The sequence below is a fragment of the Rana temporaria genome, chromosome 1 (assembly GCF_905171775.1).
Source record: "Rana temporaria chromosome 1, aRanTem1.1, whole genome shotgun sequence".
NCBI classification, from domain to species: Eukaryota; Metazoa; Chordata; class Amphibia; order Anura; family Ranidae; genus Rana; species Rana temporaria.
Window position 1 is genome coordinate 635,488,964 of NC_053489.1, and position 23,274 is coordinate 635,512,237.

The window sequence follows — 23,274 nt, forward strand, 5'->3', positions numbered from 1 at the left end:
ACCTATTTTCAGCGGACTAAAGCCCGCTGTAGTATGACGTCACAGAGCCGGTCCTGGCTTGGGGCAAGATTGCGATAATGAAGTCAGGATCCACCCACATCCCTGCACAGGCACACGGCTCAGCCTTTCTGTGAGCCGCTAAGAGCCTGAGCTGGCCGCTCCCGCCCCTTCACAGCCCAGCGTTCCAGCGAGCAGGGGGGGGGGGGGGGGCAGAGCAGACAGTGGTGACTGACAGTCTATGGCTCTCTGCTTAGGGAGAGTGTTTGACTGCTTGGTTCTCAGTGCTAGAGCTGGTGGGGGACAGATGCAGCATTGGACCAACGCTACATCCACTTAGGTAAGTATAATTGTTAAAAAAGAAAATACCATACGTCTCTTTTAATTTTAACAGAACTTGCCACTTCAGTTGTTGGGTTTTGTGTTGAGTTCCCCGATCCCTGTACCTGGAGGATCACATGGTTGGCTCTATTTGGCATGTCACTTCGTGAGACTCTCTGGGAACTGTGTGTCCATTTTTCCTCTGTGTTCTGACAAATACAAGAAAAATATGTGCAAAAAACAGTGTTGATGTACCTTTTTTCTGTTCAGCAGAACTTACGCATAGTAGAACACAACATATTTTACAAATTATTTATCCTGAAAATAAAGACTTATTGACATACAGTTATAAAATATGTCTTACTAGGCTTAAAATACATGTAGCTGTATTCAGGTAGTTGAGCCTAACGTTAGGCGGGCGTAGCGTATCGCATATACGCTACGCCGCCGTAAGTTAGAGAGGCAAGTGCTGTATTCACAAAGCACGTGCGTCCTAAGTTACGGTGGCGTAGCGTAAATGTGCCGGCCTAAGCGCGCCTAATTCAAATTGTGAAGAGGTAGGCGTGTTTTATGCTAATGAATTGTGACCCGACGTGATTGATGTTTTTTACGAACGGCGCATGCGCCGACCATGGACATATCCCAGTGCGCATGCTCCAAATTACGCAGCAAAGACTTATTGGTTTCGACGTGAACGTAAATTACGCCCAGCCCCATTCACGGATGACTTACGCAAACAACGTAAATTTTTTTAAATTCGACGCGGGTCCGACGTCCATACTTAACATTGGTTGCGCCATCTTTTTGGTGGAATAACTTTAGGCCTGAAAACGATTTACGTAAACAGCGTATCTTAACTTCGACGGGCAAGCGTACGTTCGTGAATAGGCGTATCTCGCTGATTTACGCATTCTAGGCCGACGGAAATAGGCAGCTAAGATACGACGGCGTAGGAGACTTGCGCCGGTCGTATCTTAGCAACATTTAAGCGTATCTCAGTTTGAGCATACGCTTAATGTTACGACGGCGCGGATTCGGAGTTACGACGGCGTATCTACTGATACGCCCGTCGTAAGTTTCCTGAATCTGGCTAATGCTATTTAAAAGAGCATGGGTTAGGATTACGTTTTTGGTAAAAGTGTACAGTCAATACAGCAGCAAGAACTGCCCCATCGCCACAAGAAAAGAAGATGAAGGGCCTGTGATGTAAATGAACTGAAGAATGAAATGAACCAGAATTGCCTTGTGCTTTGCCAATGAGCCTGTGAACACAGCCACCTGTCACCTTGCACTGTACACAAAAAAAAAAACTTACTGATGTCAGCCTTAGGCCGAGTACTCACGACCAAACATGTTCGCTCGAAATGTCCGACGGGCTGTTTCCGGCGTACAAGGCTGTTTTTTCATTTGGCCCGCTGGCTTGTACACACCAGCGGACGATATTTCCCTGCGGACCTGAACGCGTGCACGTAATCCACGTTTGACGTCACTATAAAGGGAAAGGCCAAAGTCAATGGCGACGCCCTCTGTTCCGCTTTTGCTAGTTACGGCTTTGCTCGTGTTAGTGAAGGTTTGGTTAGAGCTGATTCGCGCTTCTCGGTCTCCAGGCTTTAGCAGGTAGTATTTTCTCGTTCAGTGCGTGTGCTTGTGGGTACGTAGTTGGCATTCGGGTACAGGCGTGCAGTTCGTTCTGCTTTGCAGATTCGTACTGTGCGTTCGTATCTGTGTGTCGTGCGTTCTTTGCAGGTACCGCTGGATTTGATTGTGCTTTCTGTTGGAGTGTGTTCTTGACTGACCAGCCGGCCGGTTTGAAGCCATGATGGAGCAGCAGCGTCAATTTTCGCGAGTTGGTGCTGTTTATGGGATGGCTGCTGGATATGTTCATTATTCCAGTACTTTGGCCAGAAACAGGGGGCGGAGGCGTTTCTGGACCAAGAATTGGTTGCGCCAGCGTGACCAGTTCTCTCATATGCCTCTGCTTAGGGAAATCCAGGAGAATAATCCTAATGACTATAGGAATTTTCTCCGTATGACGGACCCCGTATTCAACAGTCTGCTGGATCTTCTGTCCCCCTATATCACGAGGCAGGACACTGTGATGCGCCAAGCCATCACGGCCGAGCAGAGGCTTATTGCCACGTTGCGGTACCTGGCGACTGGGAGGAGCCTGCAGGACCTCAAGTTCTCGACAGGCATCTCTCCGCAGGCGCTTGGGGTCATCATACCGGACACGTGTGCTGCCATCATTAAAGTTATGCACGAGGAGTATATGAAGGTAAGTTTCCTCATTTTAACCTCACAATGTGTCTTTAATAATGTGGCAAACTAACTTTTTTTTTTATTTCCCAGATATGCTGTGTGTTTAACCAACGTTCCCTTTTCTCCCTATGCATGTTGATATCAGCTTTTACATGTTCTTTTTATTTTGGCCTACCTGCATATTTTGATTTAACCCAATATTAACCTGTCCAGCATGCTATCTTCGGGCCAACCCCCACCTTGCCACTTTTTTTTAGTTTTTTTTGTTTTCTAAAAACTGTTTAAACCCCCCCCCCCCTTCAAAGTGTTTTTGTCCCCATCAGAGGGCTGTGGAGTCTCTTATTAATTAAGTGGGCCTATATATTTGTGGCCCGAAATTCTCCCTTCATAATTTGTAAATGCTATTTTAAAAATGTAAAGTTGCACAAGGATACTTGTAGGATTATGTTTGCAATGTTTATGTGCCAAAGTACTAAATCTCTTTTTTTGTTTGTCCCCACAGCTACCCTCCACACCACAGGAATGGCAGTCTGTGGCTTCCCAATTTGCCGAGCGGTGGGATTTTCCTAACTGCGGTGGAGCAATAGATGGGAAACACGTCCGCATTGTGCCCCCACCCCACTCGGGGTCCTTCTATTATAACTACAAGGGTTATCATAGTATCGTGTTGATGGCGGTGGTGTCGGCACAGTATGAGTTTCTATATGTGGACGTGGGGAAGAACGGCCGGATGTCAGATGGGGGAGTGTTCGCACGGACTGATTTCTATGATCGTCTCCAAACTGGTGGTCTGGCATTGCCACCAGATGAAGATAATGTGGAAGGACTTCCGTTTGTGTTCCTAGCGGACGAGGCTTTCGGCCTTGGACCTCACCTAATGCGGCCTTTTCCCCAGAGGACCCTCACCTCAGAGAGGAGTGTGTTCAATTTTCGGTTGTCCAGGGCTCGGAGGGTAGTCGAGAATGCCTTTGGGATCCTCTCCAACCGGTTCCGCCTGTTCCTGACATCGATACATTTGGCGGAATATAAATTGAACACCATTATATTTGCCTGCTGCATTTTGCACAATTTTCTACGCAGGCACTCCCAGACGTACCTAGCCTCCATGGGCTCTGAGGCAGGACTACCCTCAGAGAACATTCCTGGCCTGGACACTGGTCGCGCTGGCTTGGCCCCCCAATCTGCTCGTGAGGTACGCGACAAATATGTTGAGTACTTCATGGGTCGGGGGGCCATTGCCAGATCATATTTCTTTCTAATTCGGCCCCCCAAAGAAAGGAATATTCTCACAACTAATAAATAATTAGACCATTGGACTTTATCCAGTTGTTTGTCATTACTGCTTTTTCTCTATTTTTCTGTCTTCCAGGTTCTCTCCAAAAATAGTGCACTTCTAGTGCCAGATTTACTTACTCAGATGTATTAACTAACCACATTTGCACATTATTCACTCATCTACTAACTGGGTATTCAGTCTAGAAATAAGAAGCCACTCATTTTTCTGCTTTTGATGTCACAATAAAATTTTTTTATTTTAGTCATTTTGTAACAAGAAATGTTTATTTTTTGGCTGAAAACATTTCCTGCAAATTTTTGGTACAAAATATTGGCTTTGAATTATTAATTTTTTTGTCTTTATTGACAGTGATTAGCAATAATACTGATCGAAACACAATGTAAGAATAATTTCACTGAAACTATACGCAAGAATTTTTGGGCTTGTCTCCTATATATCTATCTCTAGAGATAGATATATATATATATATATATATATATATATATATATATATATATATATATATATATATATATATATATATATATATACACACTTCTAAACATAATTTTGTTAGACTTTGGTTCAAAATTAAAGTTCTTATTTAGTTTGGTTTTCAATAACCCAGACTAATTTATGTTGAAATTTTTTAGGGTATTTTTTTTTTTTTATATTTTTTTGGTATTTGTTTCGAAGACATTTATTTACATTTAGAAATGTTTGGGTATTGTTTTTATACAAAACATTTTTTGGCTTTGTATTTGTTTGTGTATAATTTTTTCACCAAGATTTTAACACAACAAAATTTTTTTTTTTTTTTTAAAGAAAATTCGTTAACTTATTTCTTTAGGTGAGATTTCTTGTTCGTTTTGTGATCTGAAACTGTAAACATTTACAAACCAAAAAAGATCAACACCAAACAAAAATTAAAAAAAAGAACAGCAGTCAGTCATGGATGGTGTGCTTTCACACTGGAACACGCCAAAATTTCTAAATGCACACATTCAGTGCAAACTCGCCAAATGTCATTGGTTAAACAGACAAATGGCCACATGTGCTATCTGACATCATGGGTGATCAATGTCTGTGTTTTGTGGGAGCAAACCCTTCCTCTCAACTACTTGAGGATCGAGGAGGGGTTTGTACCCACAAAGCACAGACAATAGATAGTCTGTGATGGCAGATAGCACATATTGGCACACTGTGTGTGCATTTAGAAATTTTGGCGTATTATAAAGTACAAAAATTAAAAAGGGTTTTGTGGGCGGGGGATGGGCGGGGGATGGGCTTCTGTGGTTCAGTCTTTGACACGGCCCATCATGTCAATGATATTTTTGTAATTCTGTTCGATGACTAGCATCCTTTGGCGCATGTTGTCCATTTCCGTGCTACACTCTGAAATGACATTTCGCACATTCTGCTCCATGACTAGCATCCTTTCCCGCATATTGTCCATTTCCGTGCTGCACTCCATTACTTGCTGTACAATTATAGAAGCACTTGCACGTGAAAAATGTGCTACACCATCTTCATCCCCTAAAAAGAAACAAATTGGCATTCAAAATATGTAAATAGTTTCCAGCCTATCTGCATATGTTTGGCCCTATTAATATAGGGGTGACACTGACCTGATGGCCTGATAATTTCCACATCCCCAATTTCTTCATCTTCTATCACTCCTCCTTCTTCCACCACCTCCCCATCATCTTCTATCACTCCTCCTTCTTCCACCACCTCCCCATCATCTTCGACTCCTCCTTCATCCATCAATCCACCTTCTTTCAATTCGTCAAATTGTTCTTCCGCCACTTGCCCTTCATCTGCTATAAATTCTAAGTCCAAAATTACTTCTTCCTCCTCTCTTCCTTCCTCCTTTCTTCCTTCCTCTTCTCCCTCCACATCCTCTTCTCCTTCCACATCCTCTTCTCCTTCCACATCCTCTTCTCCTTCCACATCCTCTTCTCCTTCCACATCCTCGTCTCCTTCCACATCCTCCTCTCTTCCTTCCCCAGCCTCCTCCTGCTCAACATGTGGAGGTGTTTGATTTTGTGGGTGTCTGGCCCTCTCTGCCTCCTCCAATTGCTGGCGTCTTCTTTCCCCTATAAGAAATAAGTAAAAACAAAAGGTATACTCATCAGCACACAGATATTGGATATCATAAATCGCACACATTGCATATACGATACATTTATGATGATTTTTGTTTGTTTATTCTTTCAGCAATCCTCCATTTTTGGCGTAGTTCGAGGCCAAGCTCTGATCCTGCCCCTTTTTTGCAAAGAAGTGACACACATGGATGTCCCCCCAAAACATTAATTCTCGTCGACCCTCCAAATAAATATACTTTGATTATTGAGACACAGGTGCTTTGCATTTCCAGATGTTAAAACATCAGCTTTATTTTCATTTTGGAGAATGAATCTTGTTTGCCTGTCACATGCACTCAATTTAATTTCTGTGATTTTGCTATTCAACAATGTTGGAAAACCAAGTTTGGGGCCAGTCAGCCATGTCCAGGTGTGTTGTTCCTGGAGTAACGTCACATTTTAGCAAAACAATGTCATATTACGCGAGTTTACTATTTCACTAAATTTGGTAAGGGTTGTTATTTGACATAAACACAATACAGTATCTACACGTGTTCAAAAGTACAAGCAGGCCAAGGAGGCAGATGTGAAAAACTACATGTCAACACATTATTGCAGACATTCCCCCCCCCTTAAATAATATGGACTTACTTTTCCGCAGAATTTTGAGTATCTTCTTCATGTGATGTGGCTCCCTCAATTTTAAATCGGACCAACGCTTCCGGAGTTGCTCCTTTGACCTGGTGACACCAAACATTCTCCTCATTCTCCTTGCCACCTTGTCCATTATGTGTGACTTTCTACGGTTCGGTGTTTTGTAGGGCCCACATTCACCATCATAATCCTTCCTCCTCATGATGTAAACCAACTCCACCATTTCTTCAAACGCCATATTAGTGGCTTTATATCTTTTAGGCCTGGATCGGGACGGTCCTGCCTCTGTCCCTTCACTTGCGCCATGAGAGCTCCGTGCCCGCTCGTGTGACATCGCCATCTTTCCTTCCCACAGAGATTAGGGGCGTGGAAACGAGGAAATGTCCCGTCAGGGGCGGAGATGAGGGCGGGGATTCTTGCATATGCGGAGTGTCGCGAATGCCAACAACGTATTGACGTAGGTTACGCGGAGAATATTCGCGCGATTCCAGAACCTACACAGTTAACGCCATATTTACTTTTTAAATTGATTAGGGGCATGGCAAAGGTGACGAGGGCGGCGTTTCATACATACGCGGAGTGGATAAAAGGCGCTTGACGTGATTACGTAGGTTACGTGTTAATTCAGCGAGCGTAACAAACGAGGATTTTGAGAGAGGCAGGTAAGAAATTTAAACATTGGATCAGCAGCGGGCTCTAAAATGTAGAGCCATGGGATGGGGGTTTGGTCTGTTGGTTGCACAGTTTTATTAAGCTATTATGTCTCTTGGATACCAGAATGTGATTTTCGTACCCAAATGCTTTTGTAGACATCACAAAATAGAGAGGTCAAAAATGCTGTGACTCATTATCAATTATGTAGGGTGTATTCAGATCAGGCCAAGTATTGTTCAGTGTTGGTTGGACAGAGGTCATTAGGAAGTTTCTTTCATGTAATCAATGCTGAGGGGCAGGATATCTACACATGCAATAGTGCCTTGATGAATGCTGTCATTTGTAATAATTGTGTATGGTTGTAGATTTCTATTATTTCCTGCAATGTAACCAAAGGGGCGGCATGTATCAAAAAAATTTTAGCTAAAACCAACCAATGGGGCCGAGCTGGCCAGCATTTTCTAAACAAGAGACACTGTGTTTGTATTTATATATAGGTACTACTTTTTAAAGAACATATTCTATCAATGTAAATGCTGAGGCTTTTTTTAATTGTGTTTTTGGTTTCTTTTTATTTTTTCAATCTAGACTAAAAAAAAAAAAATCATAATTTCCCAATGGATCTCCTGCAGACCCAAGAGATTATCCAGCACTTGCTGGATAAATTTAGGGAAATGCCCATCCTGTGGGATTCAAAGCAGCCCACCTACCACAACAAGGACGTACGAGCGGCAGCACTTGAACAGCTAGCAGCATACATGAGGACATGGGTGCCAGAATGCAGTGCCAACATGGTGAAGGATAAACTTGCCAACCTCAGGGGCACATATAGGAGAGCGTACAAAGCTCACCAAAAGCAGCTAAGATCTGGAGCAGCAGCAAGACCACCAAAGGAACCCAAGCTGTGGTATTACAGCCAGATGTCATTTTTGCGGGATCAACTGGAAGGCAGGCCATCAATGTCAAGTCTGAATCCCAACCTTCCCTCCATGCTACCTTCCAGCGGGACTTCCCCAGATCACCACAGCCCTGCAGAGTCAGATGAAGAGGGCCTGGCTGACAGAGAGGCAGATCTGCGCCTCTACGATGATGAGGTATAGTAGTTTCATAACTATTTATGTAATAATATTAATTATTGTTTGATTCTTGACTTGATATTGGTTAATAAAATACAAGCTGGGAAGCAAAAATCAAAAGTCGTGGGCAAACAAATAGGTGTCAGGGATGACAACTGCAGGGGTCAGAGGGTGAGTCTGTTTTCAAGTTTAAATTCAAGGCAAAAAATAAGATTCAAGCATGAAAATGTGAGTGATTATATTCCTAAATATATTACAACATATCCCTTTTTTTTACACAGGAAGAAGAGACCAGCCAGGAGGTGGCAGATCCTCTCCTCACTGTCAGCCAGGACGAAGGGGTCAGTGGCAGCCAGGAGGAGGCCGGGCCCAGTGGCGTTCAGCAGCTCCCCAGGACAAGCACCACCAGCCAGGCTCCTCCCCTTTATATTAGGCCACCAGGCCGTAAGAAGAAATTGGGGGCAGTGGAGGAAGCCAGCCTCAAAATGATTCAGGAGGCGAGTGCCATCATGAGGGCCCCCCTCAACCCCACTGAGGCCTACAGTGCCTCCGTGGCACATGATCTCAATAAAGGCACGGAGGAGCAGAGGCAATTGGCCAAGGGCATCATCAACCAGGCCCTTTGGTGGATGCAGAGGGAGCTGCTGACCCCAGACACTGGGCTATGTGACCCGGCCCGGCTTGCTGAACATCATACTCCTGCTGCCACATCATCCCCACCTGCAAGGGCCCAGGGAAGACCCGCTGTAAGGCAGCCTGGAAGGAAGGTTGCAAGGAAGAGGAGACGTTGATGCCCTGCCTTCCATTTGATCCCCCACAAATGGCATCTTGTTTGGACTATCACAGCTTGGGTTCCTTTGGTGTTATGTGCTGCTGCTTCAGATTTTATTTTGTGTGCCTCCTGAGGTTGGCTAGTTTATCCTTCACCATGTTTGAAATGCAAGTTTGCATGTATGTTGCTAGCTGTTCAAGTGCTGCCATTCTGGTTTTGTTCCTTTTTATCATTTGCTCAAATAAAAGCCTTTTTGTTGATTTGAAAAACGTGCCTATTGTTTGTAATACTGTGGGTATTATTTTAGGCATCAAACATTACAAACAAATAAAATGTTTAATCTAAAATATTCACTAACTCATGGGGGGGGGGGGGGGGGGCATTTGGTGTGCCAACATGGTAGACAATTTAAACAACCTTCAAAATAATCCAGTTAAATATACAAACAAAAGCAAAATCAAAACTATTTCCTATTTAAAATATTCTAAATGGTGACATAACTATAAACACCTAAATAAAGTGGGAAAGATAACCATTAAACATTAAAAGCAAAAAATTTGACATGTGGAGGACCACTAAAAATATGATACGTCGGGCCAATAAAAGTTTGCAAAAATCTTACTACATCACAGCTAACAAATGTCACTTTTCAGTATGGAACAACTCAGTTGAAATAACATGAGCTAAATAACTGATTATTTATAGCAAGAGAAGAATGAATAAAACGACGGCATCAAGCGTTGTTTATTGTGTGGTTTGCTTCAGTGTTCTATTGCTAGAATTAATCTTTCTATTGACGAATGTGCCATATCCCAAACAAACGTGAGTTTTACCTGAACGAGCGCTCCCGTGGCCTCATTTAGTCTGAGCATGCGCGGGGTTTTTGTACGTTGGTTTTGTGTACTCACCACCAAACATGTCCGTTCGGACAGGATTTGAGCGGACGGTTTTAAAACAAGTTTGCAAATAAATGTCTGCTGAAAAACGGCCCGGCGGGCAAATGTACGGTGAAATTCTGCACGCTCGTAACTACACACGAACAAACATGTCTGCTGAAACTGGTCCGCGGGCCAGTTTCAGCAGACATGTTTGGTCGTGAGTATGGGGCCTTAGAGACCAATTTCTAGGGTGGAACTTTCGGCAGTCTCATGAGCCTGAGATTTTGCAGGTAAGACAGCAACCAAATGAGGGGCTTGATGAAATTTTGGAATTTTTAAGGTACGTTTGATAGTGAGAGGACTTTACAAGGAGGTTACATTTAAGTAATGTGGAGCCCAGAACTAACATGTCTGACTTGGTCCCACACAGACAGCACCACAGCATTTAACATGGACAAATGTGACAATACACAGGGACTACACTGTCAAATCCTGACAGTAGGTTGGAAAAAAATATGGGCAACACATTGTCCATCTTGACAAAATGTGGTAAAACAATTACAGTTGTGTCAATATGTGGACGAGGAATAGACAATTTTCACAAGTTGTGGGCAATAACTGATTTTTGTGGCAAAAATTGTGCAACACACTGGTAAATTATGATAATACATGGGCAACAGGATGGTGTACCATATTCAAGCAGCAGGCCCAGACAATAATGACAATCCATTGGCAATTGTGGCAATCTATGAGCAACAAACAGGCTCATCGATTCTACTTCTCTTCTTTATGAGACCCCAGTCTTTTTTTTTTCTCTCGCACTGCTTTTTCCCCTTAATGGTGTTTTTCTCCTTTTCCCCTTTGAGGTTTCACAACTAATGAAAGTATATGTACAACTAATGATTGGGTGGTGTGGGGAAGGGGGGGTGGGTGTGGGTTGGAAGGGAGGGGGAGGGAAGGTAAAGTAATAATTGTTTTATGTATTGTAAGACATCATATAATGTTTCACGATGATGTATCTCTTTTTGGTATTTGATAAATACCGTATTTATCGGCGTATACCGTGCACTTTTTTCCCCTTAAAATAAGGGGAAAATCGTGGGTGTGCGATATACGCCGATCCCCGCTTTCTGTGCTGTGTTTGAATGCCGCCGCCGCCGACATATACTGAGCGCAGTACCCTCGGGTACACTCGGCCAGGCTCAGCTCCCCTCGCGGTCACGCCCTGTGCCGCCTCCTAGCCTTTATGCGAAAGGAGTCGAGCATGCCCGAGTGTACTGCGCTCGGTATATGTCGGCGGCGGCGTTCAAACACAGCGCGGGAAGCGGGGATCGACTCAGAAACAGCGCGGGAGAAGCGGGGAGGACACCACCAGGGCCGCAGACGCCGGGCAAGACGCCGACGCGGGGCATTCAAACTGTAAGTATGGTATTTTCTTTTTTTCAGGAAATTTCCCTTCCAGGTTGGTGGTGCGCACTATACGCCAGGGTGTGCTATACGAAGATAAATACGGTAATAAAAAAAAGTATTTAAATCTAGGGCATTGAACACATTGAATGTTCTTTTTAGATTTTTATTCTTTTGTTAAAATTTTAATAAAAACTATTCGAAAGAAGAAAAAAAAAGGCAGTACTAAAAATACATAGGTAACAAATGTGCAAATGTAACAATTATTGGGTAACAAAAAGAAAGTTGTGTCACTTATGGCAACTATTAGATGAAGAATGTTGTGTCATATATAATCTTTACTATCATGCTTAATGTGTATTATCTCCTCAGGTGCACATGTTAATAATGTACTGTAAAAAAAAAAAAAAGAACTTCTAAAGAGACAATTGCCTTTTTATTGGTGGACATATAATGACCACAAATTGCCATTATCACACTAATTATCAAATCCAAAATAAACCCAAAATACATAGAGAGACATTAATCAAGCCTATAAGGACGTCCTTATCCTTAAAGGCCTGAGCCCATTCAGCGTAATTGCTGGCACATTATTTCCACCTGGGTGCAACTCACAGTTTACAATGGACATGAGTATACATGTTGGTTCTATCATAAACATCAGTATAGTGTACGCCGTTATTACAAACATTTTCTACTTTTTGCATACACCCGTATGCTTGTCCAATGTATAAAACACACAACCGTATACAAAAGTACAGCAGCGCACAGCCATTCATGTCAATGGCAGGCTGTACTCTGCACCTGGGCTGCCTGGGCGGAGGAAATACACCAGCAATTATGCTGAGTGGGCTCAGATGGCCAATGTGCAAGAGCCCTTAGTGACACAATTAGATACAATTCAGGCTTCTGTCAGTTAACAAAGTAAATGTGACAGTTTTTTGCGCATTGGCGATCCCTATAGATGTGTAATTAAGGTGATTGTAAAGTCTCGTTTTTTTCCTATAAAAAAAAAAACATGTTATACTTACCTGCACCTCATCTTCTTGGGTCCCTCTTCTTTGCTCCTGGCCCATCCCTCCAGTTCAGTACCCCTACAGAAAACAGCTTGCTATGGGGGCACCCAAGCCGAGCTACAGCTCCTTGTGTCCATTTAGACAAGGAGCTGTGGTTTGACCCCCGAGTGTTTGTTAATGTCCCCCAATATGGAGTGCACTATATTCTTCATTTATACAAAATTGATACATGTCCCCTATTTTACAAAATGCAACACAAAGTAAATACTATATATTTAAAAAAATACTTTTTTTGTGTGCATCTATCACTATCAGAAACTTAGGCAATATACCAAATTAAGTTATGTTTTAATAATTTGACACTCACTAAATTGGGAGAGACATTCTTGTATCTTGCCTCTGACGTTGGTCTGGGCTCATCTAGTCTGCTCTTGGCATTCTTACAAGATCTCGGTGTGCTCATGCTCAAAGTTGGCTTCAGTCCGGTTTTCTGCTGAATTCAAAACATAGGAGGTCACAGATTGGGGAGCAAATGAATTAGAAGATCATTTTAAAGAAAGTTCATTAAAGGCAAAATCATCAGTAAATAAGGATGGAGCTACAGCCACAATCAATCAGACTATCTGTCTACATGGGACACTTTTCATTTTTATAACTTGCAAATTGATGAAACATTAAAACCCAATTCCAGTCAATGCTTTTTTTTTGTTTTAGATAGATTGGGTAAGAGATAGAATACCTGTCAACTTAAAGTGGAACTTCAATCTCTCAAATCAACATTGACTATTTTTAATCCCTATGCTTCTAGCATTGGTAAATGGATAGGAAAGTATATCATGTTAACTCGTTTTAAACTTTTTTTTTCTACATCTCATTAGTTACTTCCTGGTTTCCAGGTTTAGACAAATGATGTCACACATCCCAGGAGTCTTCAATAGGAAAGAAGATGTTTTCTCAGCTAAGCACATCCTCTCCTGCTTGCATGATTGAGCTATGGGCAGATGGATTCTAGGAATTAAACGCTACATGAATCATCTGCCCTTACTCAAGATGGCCACGGGCAGAAATGCTATAGGGTGTTTTTCAATGAAATTTCTCAGTAAAATAAAGAATGCAGACATGGATGGATGGGGGAGTTTTCTTTGAATATTAAAAATTAATTAAATAGCATTTTTGTTTTTTTGGTGCTCAGGTGAAGTGTAGTTCCACTTTAACTGCTTAAAAAACTGGGCCCTTTCACCCCCTTCCTGCCCAGGCAAATTTTCAGCTTTCATCGCTGTATTGTTTTGAATGATAATTGCGCGGTCATACAACACTGTACCCCAATGAAATTTTTATCATTTTTTCCACACAAATAGAGCTTTCTTTTGGTGGTCTCCAAACTGCGGCCCATGGGGCACTACTTTTTAATCCACTTATACCAACAACAGGGCATAATTCCCCCCACTGACACCAATGAAAGGGCAGAAATCCTCCTAATGACATAATTCCTTTCAATGACACCAAACTTGGGGCACTATTCCTCCCAATGACACCAACAATGGGGCCCAATGATGCCAAAGATGGGGCACAATTCCTCCTATTGACACCACTTATGGGGCACAATTCTTTCACTGACATCAACGATGGGGTGCTATTCCTCCCACTGATACCGAAGATGAGGCATTGTTTTTTCCTACTGATGTTGGGACCCTTTCCAACTCCCAATGACCACAGGCTAGCCCTCCTTATGTCTGGAGAACAGTAAATTGGCCCTTCGTTTAGAAAGAATGGTGACCACTGGCCTACTTGAAAAATGTTTTTAAAAATGTTTTTAATAATTGTACTAAAGATATTTTTGTAATGACTGTAAAATAAATTAGGTTTCATCAAAGGTTTGGCATTTAAGAGACACATAAATCATTTTCAGTAAAGCCAGTTTTAGAGATTGTGATATAAATAATATCTTTAAAACTAAATATGAAATATAGGCATGAATATATGGAACAGCAAGCAAGCTAAATTATAGATATTACTATGATATTATTAAATATCCTTTCAGGTGGGCTATAAAAATAACTACATAAACGTTAAAATAAACCCCTGTACACCCTTCCATCTTAACTTCTTCTGATATTAAATGGATTGGCAATTTTAACCGACATATTACATATGAAAGATAAATTACACATACAGCTTATATAGTTTTCTCACAGCGAAAAGCAAACATAACAATGGTAAATCATGTCCGCTACTGTTTTTTTACTATTCAAAATATTGTTTTGTGGCTTTATTTAGCCTTGTTGATAGAAACTATTTTCCCATGCCTACTTTTCATTTTTATTTTAAGGAGTCAATAGAACCAGCCTAAGTCTGGTAGATTGTGTCAGACATGCTATAGAGATTGGAAAAGGGTTGTCTAAAATTATAAGTAATGTTTGTCAAGTACACTGGTTTTCCATGATTGTTGTGTATAATTCTGTATCTTTCCCCATAATTCCTTTTTCACTTTGTGTCCTTTTGTCAATTTATATAAGGCATGATCCAGAAGAATGTATGGTTTGCTGAAATACAACATGTGTGATATCATTCAAGGTGGGTATGATATCACTGAGAATGTGGTAACATGAATAAATGACTAAATGTTATATTTAATGAATTGTCTTTTTATAGATATAATTAGCTAAAATATGTGAACGTTATCCTTGTTTATTGGTATAGTATGTACAGCGTAATTACTGTATGTACAATATGTACATTCATGTTGGCTTCTTAGATTTACGGGATGTGCCTAAAAAGTTTGGTGAATGGGCCGATATATCAAGGTCAACATAGGCCAGGCGTGCAAGCATGCACATGGCAATCCAGAGACACATCGAGAAGGGGCACCTAGCGTGGAGTACATGTGACCATCAGGATAAACCCGCTGCAGGCAGACGAACGTAGTCAGTGGGAGAAGTAGGGTCACGGGGCAATGGAGTGAACAGCAAGTTCTGCTACTAATTGGGTAAAACTGCGACAGATTCATGAAATGTTGGTGCAAGTGTACAGGACGGAAGCCGTGAGCAGAAAATGTGTTTACTACTGGTTCAAATACTTTCACGACAGGAAGGAAATGACTGAGGATAAGCCACGTTCGTGTTGGCCGTCATCAAGCAGAACCCCAGACATCATCGACCAAGTGCAGAAAATGCTGGCACGAGATCGGCAACTGACTCTGTTATTGATGGCGGAGAAATTGGGCATTAGCAAGAACACAGAGATTTGGGCAAGTAAAATATCTGTTCCTGGTTTGTGCGGCAGAAGCTGACAGGCAGGCAGAAAGCAAAACGGATGGAAACTTCAGGAGATTTCATTGCCATGTATGACCAGGATCCATCCTTTCTGTGACCCATCATCACAGGGGATTAGACCAGGTGCTACCATTTCGATCCAGAATCCAAACGGCATTTGATGGACTGGCATTCATCATCCTCCCACGACCCAAAAAGAGTGACCTGCAAAAGTTCAAGGTCAAGACAATGTTGATTGCTTTCTTCGACAATGATGGTATCATCCAAGTATGTGTGACAGTGGTTCAGTGGTCGATTCCCAAAGAGGCCTTTGCTGACAGTTTCCAGAAGCTTTATGAAAGTTGCAAAAAGCATGGCCATTATTTTAAAAGTCAATAAAGGTCATTTGTTTCTTTTTTTTTGCTTTCTGATACCATTCAATCAAACTTTTTATTCACACCTTGAATAACCTGTGCTGCATAGTGACTGAGATTTATTGCTCCTCTTATCCTTAAAGGAGTTGTAAATAAAAAAAAATTTTTTGCTGAAATTACTGTTTACAGGGTATAGAGACATAATAGTTAACTGATTCCTTTTAAAAACGATTAAAAATAGATACAAATCAATCATAATGTGCCTGTAGTTTCTAGTTTTGTTTTTGCATGTTGTTTCCTGGCTCTCTGCCTTACAGAGCATACAGAGCCAAAGAGCAGTGATGGTTTGGAAAATGAAACTAGAAACTAGACACACAGCAATCACACTTTTTTTTTTTGAAAAGCCTATAGCGTGTGAACATACTCAAAAAAACTCCACCCGGTGCAGAAAAAATGTGCACACACATAAAGAGTGTTCACAAAAACGTGCAGACGGGTGCAACATCAAGTGGTCCTCCTGTGAAGAAGGGACCCAAAAACCCTGATCCCCCGGGGCGTTAGGCTCCAGACGGGGACTAAGGTACTGTGGTCCGAGCAACCGAAGCCGACACGGACCCAACTTCCTTGGAGGGACTGCCGAAACAGAACCCTCCCAGTACTAGGTGGGGCTCCCCCGAAGGGAGACCCCATGAGAGCAGGTGAACTAAGAAGGCCATGTCCACCCACTCCCAAGACGTTCAGGGCTGGCCCAAGGACCGGCACCCTAATAGTCACACAGTGATCAAAACGTACACAAACAAAAATAAGACAAAAACGTGACAAACATAGGCTTAAATAAAAGAAAGTGGGGGAAAGGAATAGTGGAGAGGAGAGTGAAAGAAGTGGCCATTGTGGTATACAATGACCAGGCCCTCCGGCCAGGAATAAAAAATTCCTCCGGTCCTACCCAAAAGGCCCGACCCAGGAGGCAGGTGCTAAAAAAAGCGTGTATCTGGTGCAGTGACCGTGGTATCTTTAAATCAATGTGACCCTCACTCACAGTGATTCTCAGATACCCCTTGACTGCCACTCCAGGGGCACATGCACCATAGGCTTTTCGTTCCAATTCCAAACCCCCGACCGGCCATCAACCGGTCGGGGGTTTGGAATTGCAGCCTCCACCAATACTAGCCCTTCCAGACCCTCCATCAACCCGGCGGATTTGCATGGTCCTACCCCGACCCATCACAGGGCAGTACCAGCTCCTCCTATCGGATCGCCGACAGGGATAGCACTTACACCAGCCAGCCAGAAGGCAAGACTAGAACTCGGCAAAAAGACCATACCAAGTGCAGCCACCCATCCTCACCAAAAGCACCCTTCCAGATGGCTCAGACGCAACCATTGGCCGGCCCCCAGTATCTGTCCCGCAGCTCAGCGTAGTCCCTGCTGAAACCATCCTTCCAGGTGCAATGACGTCATTGGATTGCATCCACCCTCCCAATGGAGGTGCTTTAGCGCTCCTCTGACAACTGATAAGAACAGATACTACACTTGATCTTAGCCAAAAGGCTGAGAAGCGATTACACAGTAATCACACCTCCTTGAAGTTAGTGACCACAGAGAGAAAGCTCCCAGCACTGTGGTCATCAGGAAACAGACAACCAGGAAGTGTGGAGATCAGAGAAGAGTTACAGCAACTTGAGAGCAAAAACGAACAATGAGGACATGAAAACAGCACTGCATTAAAGCAAAGAAAGCTATTAAGATAAAAAAAAAAAATCCTTTACAAACCCTTTAAAGTGCCTGTAAACAAAGTAATCCTTTAGCCTTCCATAAACATGGCTTATTTAAAACATTATAAAAAAATTACCATAAGTACCATTTTTTAAATCAGTGATCACATGACTGCTAGGCTCTACCTTCTTCCCCCAGCTCTGAGGGCTGAGAATAAAGACTAAAACGATGCTCAATGGCATCACAGATCTCAGGAGCAACTGTCAGCCTACAGCCATGGGCAGGCCGGTAGGAGTTACTGCCAGTGTAATCACAAGCTGAATAGGATTGTGTAAAGGATGTTGTGCATCAGTACAGTGCCTTGTAAGCCAAGAAATATCCTTTGGGTTTTGTCTTTTCATGGCTATCTAGAAAGATCAGGCTGTTGGCAGGATAAAGAGATATTTAATAAAGGGATCACAATAAATTACAATAAATGGCTTTTGTTGTTCCAGGTTTACAAATAATTTAAGGATTCAAAAAGCCATCCTCCTCCAGTTCTGACTCCATGCAGACCCATGCATGCATTTATCCTAATACAATGTATTGTATGTCTTTGTTAGGTTTGTACATGTGTGCATTTACACAAGTACATGTGTATCTGGTAATACTCACATGCACAACATACATCTTTACCAATGCATTACATGTTTCAATAGTTTCTGTGTTAGGCTGGGTTTCCCATTCACCCTTTCACTGTCTATTGAGGGTGTGCTTATTCAGTTTCAGGCTTCCCGTTGCCAGCTCTGCATTGTTTGCAGCCTCGAATGCACCATTACTCAAAATAAGCACCAAAGGAAGGGGGGCACCACAGTTTTTTCCTAGATACCACGCTCTTAACTCTTTCACTGCCACACTCAACATTATTTCGATTTTTTGTAATTGTCCTTATTTGCTGTGTTCAAATTTGAATCGTTAATACATGGTTTCTTTGGCATAATGAGTGACTCAATTTTAATTGTTTGGTTTGAGATATTTTCAGATTATATTTTGCCTGAATGGTTTTGTGAAAGTTATAAAATAAAAATAACTCTTAATATATTTTTCCCTTTATAATATATTAAAAGATTTCTATGTATCTATGTCTCTATAAAGTTTTGTTTATTATATGCTAAGCTACTTTAGCCTGAGAGGTGCAAGGTTTATTTGTTTTGTGTGTTTTCCTATTTTTGATACCTCATGGATTAATTTGACATATTTGTATGTATGTTTAATAATAAAAAAAAATGTATTTGATTTTACAAAAGATTTATAAAAAGTGTCAAAATCTAATTTTTTTTCTTAATTTATAGGTACATAATTTGATTATATGCCATTTATTTAGTGTTTAAAAAAAGCTGTTTTCCCAGTTACAGCTAAATATTTAGTGTATAAAAAAATAGATTAAACATAGTCGTGGCTTCTGGCATTTAAAAAGTCTTAATTTACAAAGCTTTAACATAAGAATACGGCTATCTAATTTAGCTATGTAGCTGTAGATTTCAATTCTCACTGGACTGAAAATAACTTTCCCTGTATACTTTCGTATTGTGAATTGGGTCTCAAATGTCCCGTAACTTAAGCAATGGAAGGCAGAGGGGGTACCACTGCTAGGGCATCAATTGTTCTTAATTTGGCCTTGATTGTTTGACTTGGCCATCTGGCCACCTGCTTGCCTTGTCCTTGCATTTAAGGTTGGTGTTTCTCAATTGAGTCCCCTGGGGTCGAACACTGCCAGTCTTTCTATTCCCATTGCCTCAGTTATGAAAATCTACTTTTTTTAATATTTTCTTCTAACTGTCAATAAATTATGGTCCCTGCATAAAACCTGATTACAACTGTATGGTAGATGCATAGAGCTGTAAGGCAGAAGAGCTTAATGTAAAAACAATTACTAGAGCATCTGTAATATCTGAACCAGATTTGAGTGTATTTTTACACAAATTTATGGGTCAGCTGAGACTCGTAAGGACTCACTAAACACAATGCAGTCTGCCAGCTGGCACCAAGGATGCTGATTGAATCCCAACTATAGATAACTAGACACAGAATCTGGAATTGGAATACCATCTTAAACATATGACAAAAGAAAGAAATGAAATGTAAAAAAATGCAATAATAACAAAAAATATGTACTCTCTAAAATAAACTGCAGTATAATTTGTTAAAATAGCAGAGGTAGAAGGGACAGACATCCCCTGTGTTTGCTATTTATTATGCTTCACTTAAGCCTTGAACCTTTCCATTTTATTTCTGTTTTCCCCTTTAAGCATTCCTCTTGGCTTGTTTTTGGTATGTACCACAAAAAAATAACAATACTTCAAGCAAGCATACAATTTGCAATATGTTTTTTCTGTTCTTGACCCAACTAAACACATTTTATGATTTCAGTCTCTCATTTTACTGCATAAAACAAAGAATGGCAACTGTGATGATATAGTAAATTACATTTATTAAGTAATACTTGAAGTTTAATACCTAATAAACAAACCGATTAATCATACACAGCTTTGTCATTATTTTCTACAACATTTACAACACAATATATAGCAGTGTCATATAAAACTGCAAACAATCACTTTCATAATAAAACATCATAACAATTATATTTTCAGTGGTTTCCTTTAAAGAATAATGCTAGATGGGGGAAGGCATCTGTGCAACAACAACATTACCCTTTTGTTGTTGGGCCCTAATTTCCACCTTAGGTGGCCAGACTATTTTTGCTATTTTTCATTTTTTATCATATTTTATTATTTTTTTTTACTTAAAGTTTCTAAAATACCCCAAAGCTATACATTTTATGAAAGGACTGGCCCCATTGAATAAAAGCTGGTGCTGCTGATTTTAAACATTTTGCCATAGTTGCACAAATGTTTATAAAAACAATATTTTCTATACAAATACACTAAAAATATTATTAGTGCAGAAACACAACATAACTTACGCAATTTCTACAAAATCTTAAAGATAACGCCACATTGAGTTTATAAATTACAAGTATTTGTAAATATTTAAATTGTGCTTTTTGCGAAGCTGTGAAAATTAAACATAATAAAAAAAATGTAAATAAGTAACCTACTCTAATATCTGGAATAATGCTGCAGTAGACCAGCGACAACAAAAAAAATATTTTCTATTTTTATATGCAGCCATTAGGTGGCACTTTTAGATATGTGTTGCATATTTTACAGTTTCTCATTACCTATTGTTCACAAAGCTTAGTAGCTCAAGCTGAAATTTAAACACACAAGTGAATAAGTCAAGGGAGTGACTCCTCCCCCTCTCATTCCTCCTTACAGATAGAGTATGGAGTTGCAATCAAACAATCTGAAAGAAAAAAAAAAACATATGCTGTACGCTCTCTATTTAGAAATCTGACAATACTCTGTGATAGCAAAGTCATGTGTATACCCTGTATTGAATATTTAATTGTAAAACAAAGGTTTATATATATCTCTATATATTTATTTATATATCTAATATCTATCTATATATGGATAGATATCTATATATAGATTTCTATCTATATAAAGAATCTGATACAAATTCATCTTAGAAGCCTTTATGCTGAAAAACATATAAAGGAAAAAAATACCTGAAACCACTAAAGATCTCCTTGAATGTAGCTCATATGTACCGTTCGTATGTATAAATGTAGCTAAACCCTTCTAAGCTACACTACAAAAGCCTAAACCAGGATGCAGTTGAATCTTATCAATATTGTCAGCTATAATTGCAAATTACTCATACTATATAACAGAAACTGGGAGTATACAGTGCCTTGAAAAGTATTCATACACCTTGACATGTTACAACTAAAAACTTAAATCATTTTTTGGGGATTTTATGCGATAGACCAAAACGAAGTGGAAGGTAAATGGTTTTCAATTTTTTTTTCAAATAAATATCTGAAAAGTGTAGTGTGCATTTGTATTCAGCCCCCTTTACTCTGATACCCCTAACTAAAATCTAGTGGAACGAATTGCCTTCAGAAGTCACCTAATTGGTAAATAGAATCCACCTGTGAGAAATTTAATCTCAGTATAAATACAGCTGTTCTGTGAAGTCCTCAGAGGTTTGTTAGAGAACCTTAGTGAACAAACAGCATCACAAAGGCCAAGGAACACACCAGGCAGGTCAGTTATAAAGTTGTGGAGTTTAAAGCAGGATTAGTTTATAAAAAAATATTGCAAGTTGTTAACATCTCACAAAGCACTGTTCAATCTATCATCCCAAAATGGAAAAAGAGTATGGCACAACTGCAAACCTACCAGGACATGGCCATCTACCCAAACTGACAGGCCGAACAAGTAGCGTATTAATCAGAGAAGCAGCAAAGAGGCCCATAGTAACTCTGGAAGAGCTGCAGATATCCACAGCTCAGGTGGGAGAATCTGTCCACAGGACACTCCACAAATCTGGCCTTTATGGAAGGGTGGCAAGAAGAAAGCCATTGTTGAATGGAAGCCATATGAAGTACCTTTGGCAGTTTGCGAGAAGCCATGTAGGGGAAAAACATGTGGAAGAAGGTGCTCTGGTCAGATGAGATCAAAATCAAACTTTTTGTCATAAAAGCAAAACGCTATGTGTGGCGGAAAACTAACACTGCACATCACCCTGAACACACCAAACATATCGGTGAAGCCAAATACAGGGCAATTTTAGAAGAAAACCTGTTAGAGTCTGCAAAAGACTTGAGACCGGGGCGGAGGTTCACCTTCCAGCAGAACAACGACCCTAAACATACAGCCAGAGCTACAATGGAATGGTTTGGATCAAAGCATATTCATGTGTTAGAATGGCCCAATCAAAGTCTAGACCTAAATCCAAATGAGAATCTGTGGCAAGACTTATTGCTGTTCACAGATACTCTCCATCCAATTTGACAGAGCTTGAGCTATTTTGCAAAGAAGAATGGGCAAACATTGCACACTCTAGATGTGCAAACTGGTAGAGACATCCCCAAAAAGTCTGCAATTGCAGCAAAAGGTATTTCAACAAAGTATTGACTCAGGGGGGCTGAATACAAATGCACGCCAAACTTTTCAGATATTTATTTGTAAAAAAAAATCAAAGCAATTTATCATTTTCCTTCCACTTCACAATTACGTGCCATAAAATCCCAATAAAACACATTTACATTTTAGGTTGACAGTACTCATTAACAATAGACAGATTGTAATGTTTTTTTTTCCAGGGATGTAAAAAGAGAAGAAAGATTTATTAATTAGAGCTATGTATTATTCTTCACTTTATCCTTCTTCACTTTATTGCATATAAACATTTTCTATTTTTTTGTATACAACCATTAGGTAGAGCTCTTGGCTCCTTTTTGTATATTTTACAGTTTTTCCTACCTCCTGTTGTTTACAAAGCTTGGTAGCTTTGTAATGTCATGTTTTGAAGCTAGCTAAACCCTAAGCTACAATATATAAAAGCTCTTTATTTGTTCTGTGATAACTCCTCCCTTTAACAAAACCTTACCAACATGCAGGAAATTAATAATTGTGTTGAC

At 40.6% G+C, this 23,274-nt stretch overlaps 1 protein-coding gene and 1 pseudogene across 1 annotated transcript in view; both read right to left on the minus strand.

Moving 5' to 3' along the window:
• Window positions 1-350: 350 nt before the first annotated feature.
• LOC120924459 overlaps window positions 351-23,274 on the minus strand; it is a 32,037-nt gene continuing 9,113 nt past the window's right edge. The window contains exons 3-4 of the mRNA XM_040335430.1: window positions 12,765-12,890; window positions 351-527 (exon numbers count right to left, since the gene is read on the minus strand). Of these exons, the coding sequence (XP_040191364.1) occupies window positions 351-527; window positions 12,765-12,890 (303 nt within the window). The remainder of the gene's footprint in view (window positions 528-12,764; window positions 12,891-23,274) is intronic.
• LOC120925150 lies at window positions 17,482-17,585 on the minus strand (annotated as a pseudogene).